The sequence below is a fragment of the Tupaia chinensis genome, unplaced genomic scaffold (genome assembly GCF_000334495.1).
Source record: "Tupaia chinensis unplaced genomic scaffold, TupChi_1.0 Scaffold000559_1, whole genome shotgun sequence".
In the NCBI taxonomy this organism is placed as follows: domain Eukaryota; kingdom Metazoa; phylum Chordata; class Mammalia; order Scandentia; family Tupaiidae; genus Tupaia; species Tupaia belangeri.
Genome location: NW_006160071.1, coordinates 1,283 through 6,234, shown reverse-complemented (window position 1 = coordinate 6,234; position 4,952 = coordinate 1,283). Strand labels below are relative to the sequence as shown.

Below are 4,952 nucleotides of genomic sequence, written 5' to 3'. Positions count from 1 at the left end.
GCGGCTCCCGGCCTGGACTGCACTGGCTGAGGCACAAGCCCCTCAGAACTGAGGCTGGGAGAGTGGATGGGGAGCGGGCAGGGTGGAGGCTTGGTCAGGGCCTGCAGGGCAGTGGGTGGCGGGTGACTGAGCCCGACCAGGGCCACACTCTGATGGCAGGCAGAGACATGGCCGTCGGGTGGTGCCACCTGCTGGGCTGCAGTTTACTCAACCTCCGATTGTCCACAGGGATACCCAGACCCAGGACTGGCAGTGTCCTGGGAGCCGTGGGGGGAGCTGTGGTCACCGTCTCTGTGTTCCTCTGTCTTTGTCTCATCCTCAGGTGAGAGCTGGCTCCTGGCACAGGGAGGGGTGGAGTGGGGAGGACACACAGGCGGCTGAGCCTGGGGAAACCGGGCTGGGGACGCTGCAGGGCTTGGAGAGCCAGGGGCAGGGAGGGGGCTTCTGGTGGCACGAACTAGCCCGTGACCAGCTGGGTTACACATGGGGCCCTTCCCAAGCACAAGCCCAGCTTCTGGGTGAGAGGGAACACTGGATCGGGGCCCTCCTCCGTCCACCCGTCCACAGTCTGTGGTCACATAGGGAGGGTGTGGGGTTCTGCCTCCTCCATGCCCTGAACAACGGAACTAAACATCCTGGGCTGCTCCTTCAGGGTGAAGACCCTCAGGAAGAGAGCAGCCCAGAAGGTGCGAAGCGGGCATGGCGGGAGCCCAGAGGCGGGCTCTAGCTCTGGGGTGAGTGACGGGGACAATGCCCTCCCCCAGCATGCTCCGGGTGCTTCCGGAGTGTGTGCCCTGAGCCATGGCTGACACCCGGTGCTCCGCCGAGTTCCGCTTCGGGTCATTTAAAACTGCTCAGTCAGTGACTTGAGTAGTTCTGCTCAGCGCTGGCAGCCTGCTGGTGCGGTGGGGGCGGAGCTTCCTGTCAGATTACCCGCTCTCCTTTTTGTTTTTTGAGAGTTTTTTGCTACCAGGTGCGTGTGCTCTCCAGAAACACAGAGAGAGACGAAGAGACAGAAAGCGAGAAGTCACCCCCAGGGGGCATGGCCACGCCGCAATCCCTTCTCCTCCATTCTCCTCTCGGGATCTTGGGCACGCACGCACACGTGCCTGGCGTGAGTTTAAGCCACCGAATCCGAGACTTGAACCACAGTCGACTACATGGGAGTCCAGCGACAGCCATTATGCCAACTGCTGGTCCCTGTCCACTTTCCTGAGAGCAGTAGCTGCTTGGTTACGGCATCGGTTATCAGGGGACAGAAATGGGCCAATTTAGCCTTGCCGGGTGCACTCGGTGGAACTGAGTCCCGGGGTAGCCAGCAATAAATTCTCACAGGGACCATCAGATGGCATAGCAGTTATGTCCCTGGACTCCCACATGGTTGACCTCAGTTCAAGTCCTGGGCTTGGTGGCTTCGAAATCACACCTTGCTCATGTGCGTGCGTGCCCAAGATCCCAAGAGGAGAATGGAGGAGAAGGGACTGTGGCCTGGCTGTCCCCCCCGGGGGGGTAATTTCTCGCTTTCTGTCTCTCTCTCTCTCTGTCTTTCTGGCGAGTGCACACGCCCTATAGCAAAACCTCTCCCTCCCCCCAAAAAAAGAATTATTTTATATATTTATTTTTATTTATTATTATTCTTTTTAATTAGACCAGAGATAGACAGAGAGAAATGGAAAGTGAGAAAGCAAGCCACCAGGTCTGGGACCCAAACTGTGGTCAGCCGTGTGGGAATCCAGCACCTTAACCACCTCCACCTGCCGGCCCCCAGGGGTGCTTTAATGCAGGTGTGCGTCTTGGGCAATGTACAGCACTCCCCTTAGCCTCAGCTCACTGATTTACAAGCGAATATGATACATTTGATATGGGAATGCGGTCAGTGTAGACGCGAAGGAAGGGCCCGCACCCTAGTTATTACAAACGAATGGAAAGGAGGGAGCAGCTCCCGCAGGCCGGCCCCTCTGGTCCTGCGCTGCCTCCCCAGACCCCGCGGTCCAGCCCGGAATCCCTTCTCCCCCTTCCACACAGGGCCCACAGCAGCAGCCCTGGACATCCACCCCTGCAGAGCCCGCGGCCCCGGCGGGGACTGGCCCCGTCTCAGGGAAGAAGCGAGAGCCCCACTACACCTTCCTCCGATTCCAGAGGCTGAGGCAGCAGGAGCAGGAGCACAGCAGCTCGGACATCGGGACCCGCGAGTGAGCGCCCCGCACAGCCTGCACCGGTATGTGGCCGCGCTCGGCGTGGGTCTCTGGGCTGACCGGCTGGCTAGAGAACAGGCGTGTGCTCTCTGCAGGCCCAGAGCTGGGAATCTGCTCCGCCACGGGCTCCGACCCTGGCTGGCCGCTGTGCCTCACTCCTCCGTTTGCACCCACGTCCCCATCTCCTCCTCTTACAGGGACACTAGGCAGATGGGGTGAGGCCCACCCTTGCTAAACGAGCCCCTAAATGTCTGCTACAGTACAAGCAGGCGCTGAGCTGCTGGGGGCTGGAGCTCCCCACGGAGGAGGCGCAGGGCCGCGGTTTCGCTCTTAGCTCAGTCCAGTCCTTCCAAACCAGCCGCCTCCTGCCCGGCCTGGCGGCGCCCGGGGAACAAACCGATTTGCAGTGCTGGGGCCACGTGGGCGATCGTGGGTTCGGATCCCGGAGCTTGAAGACACACCAGCGCCCAGATCCTGATGAGCAGGACGATGGGAAGGGACAGTGGCGTGATGGGACCTCATTCCCGTCTTTCTCCCTCTCTCATGAGCGGGCACCCAGTCTGCCCCTCAGGAAGGAAATAGCTAAACTTTAAAGTAAGCCTGTGGCAATGGGCCATCGGAATCTCCTGTGTTTGTAGAAGACCCCAGGACTGTGTCCGAGGGAAGTGAGTTCAGACCCATCCTCACCACGGGTCACTTCTCCCCTCCCCCCTCCCATCTAACCAGATCATTCTGAACCGACAAATCCCTGCGAGACAGCTGACCACGTCCTGACGTGGCACTTCTCAGAAAGTCTGCTGTATTATTCTGGGTACACACTTCATGCCAGGAGTAATCGTTTTCCTCCTTTTTGCTGTTTTAACAGAAACTTTCTGCTGACAGTCTCTCCTAAGGGTCGGCGGAATCAGTCCCAGGGCCACACTCCAGATGTCTCTCCACCCCCTGCTCAGAGCCCTCCCAGGCTTCCAGAGTGAAGCTCACGCCGGGCTCCTTCCCCTTGGGCCCTGCACGCCCTGCCCACGGGATCTTCTCTCTGGGCTCCTTACCGCCCCCCCCTTACTGCCCCCACGCTCCACGCCCAGGAGGCAGCTGTGCCCCGGTACCCCAGCCTCCTCTCCGCCTGTGACATTGAGGAGCTCCAAGGGAGACCGAGGCCTAAGGGGAAGTCTTAAGAAAAAACAGAAAAAAAATTAAAAAAAAAAAGATTGTATTGTAAAGAGCACAGCCTGACCACGGGGTTTTTCAGCAGCTCTATTAAAAAGTTCAGTAGAGGGGAAAGAGCACTGGGTGTCCTGAGAGAAGCGAATGTTGGCTTAGAAATCCTATTTAGTGAATGGTGTTTCACGGTGTGGGTGAAATACTGATGTTTTAGCACAAATCAAGAAACAGGAGAGAGTGCTTACCAAAAAGGACTTTGCAAAGACACTTCTAAAGGTTTTAATAGAGCTATTAAGAAAGTAATGCCAGGGCCAGCAGGTGGCTTGCTGGTTAAGGCTGCGGACTTCTGCCTGCCTGGCAGTGGTACAAGTCCCAGATACGGTGGCTTGGTCTCTCACTTTCTCTCTCTCTGGTGAGCTCCTGTGGCCTATAGCAAACTAAAAATGATAATAAAAATAATAAATAAAATTAAATAAGTAATTCTCTGTTTTTAGAAAAGAAAGTAATCCCAACTGAAAGCTTGGAGATGCAAAAAAAAAATAGAAACCTAAGAAAGTGACAAATGTGAGTAAGAAAAAGAGAGAAAGTGAGAAAGCAAGCTTCCAGGTCTGAGACTCAAACCACAGTCGGCCGTGTGGGAGTCCAGCGCCTTAACCACCACACTACCTGCTGCCCCGGAAGAAGATTCTTAAAGATACTAGAAACATTATTCAATCAAACCAGAGAAGATAAGAAATGAGAAACTAAGGCACAAAAGAATAAATAGAACACACAAAGTATACGTCTAAGACTTTACATTTAAGCTCAAATTTTAAAAGTCACTTTAAGCGTCAATTGATCAAATGGTACAGGTAGAATACAACACAGTCAGACTAGGAAGCGTGCAACTGTGTGTTGTTGGCAAGACATCTGTGTGAAATATGAGGGTTTAGGGGACTAAGTGTAACGCAATGGAAAAAGACGTCCCGTGCAAGCACTCAACCCAAAGGTGACTGACGCAGGGCTGGGATGTATCTCCCAGGGCTCCGCCAGGCAGACCAGTAATGAATTAGCTCCTGGTTTTGTGGGGCCTGCCTAGGGACCCCCACACTCCTTAGGGAAGGTCGTCAGGAGATGCAGCTAGGTCTCTGGCGTGAGTGGGAGCTGTGGGCCGCGAGCAGAGTTTCTTTGGCAGAGAAGAAATCAGTATTTGGGTTCTGAATGCTTTGTGCTAATCGATCAGGCCTTCCCAGATTATATCAGAGGAGCGTCCCTTGAAGTAGATGCTTTATAGACCTTGACGTGTCTACGAGGGACTTCATGGCAACACCTGACTGGGGTCTGGGGAACGGCCTGAGGACGACAGCCCGGCTAGAGTTGACACATGAAACTGATCATCACAAGGACGTTAATATCACAAATACATATTTTACAACAAGGAAGATGAATGGTGAGGAATAGGACCATTACCTGAGGGCTAAGGGTTTGAAATTTGCATGCTTGGGGCCAGCGGGTGGCATGGTGGTTAAGGCACTGGACACTTCCACATGGCCGACCACAGTTTGAGTGCCGGACCTGGTGGCTTGCTTTCTCACGTTACTTCTCTTTCTCTCTGTGTCT

The 4,952-nt window shown here is 55.0% G+C and overlaps 1 protein-coding gene across 1 annotated transcript in view; it reads left to right on the top strand.

The window, feature by feature from the left end:
- LOC102482022 (sialic acid-binding Ig-like lectin 5) overlaps positions 1 to 3,779 on the top strand; it is a 73,071-nt gene extending 69,292 nt beyond the window's left edge. The window contains 4 exon segments of the mRNA XM_027775380.1: positions 229 to 322; positions 653 to 734; positions 2,026 to 2,218; positions 3,061 to 3,779. Coding sequence (XP_027631181.1) covers positions 229 to 322; positions 653 to 734; positions 2,026 to 2,196 — 347 coding nt within the window. The 3' untranslated portion in view covers positions 2,197 to 2,218; positions 3,061 to 3,779.
- Positions 3,780 to 4,952: the final 1,173 nt, after the last annotated feature.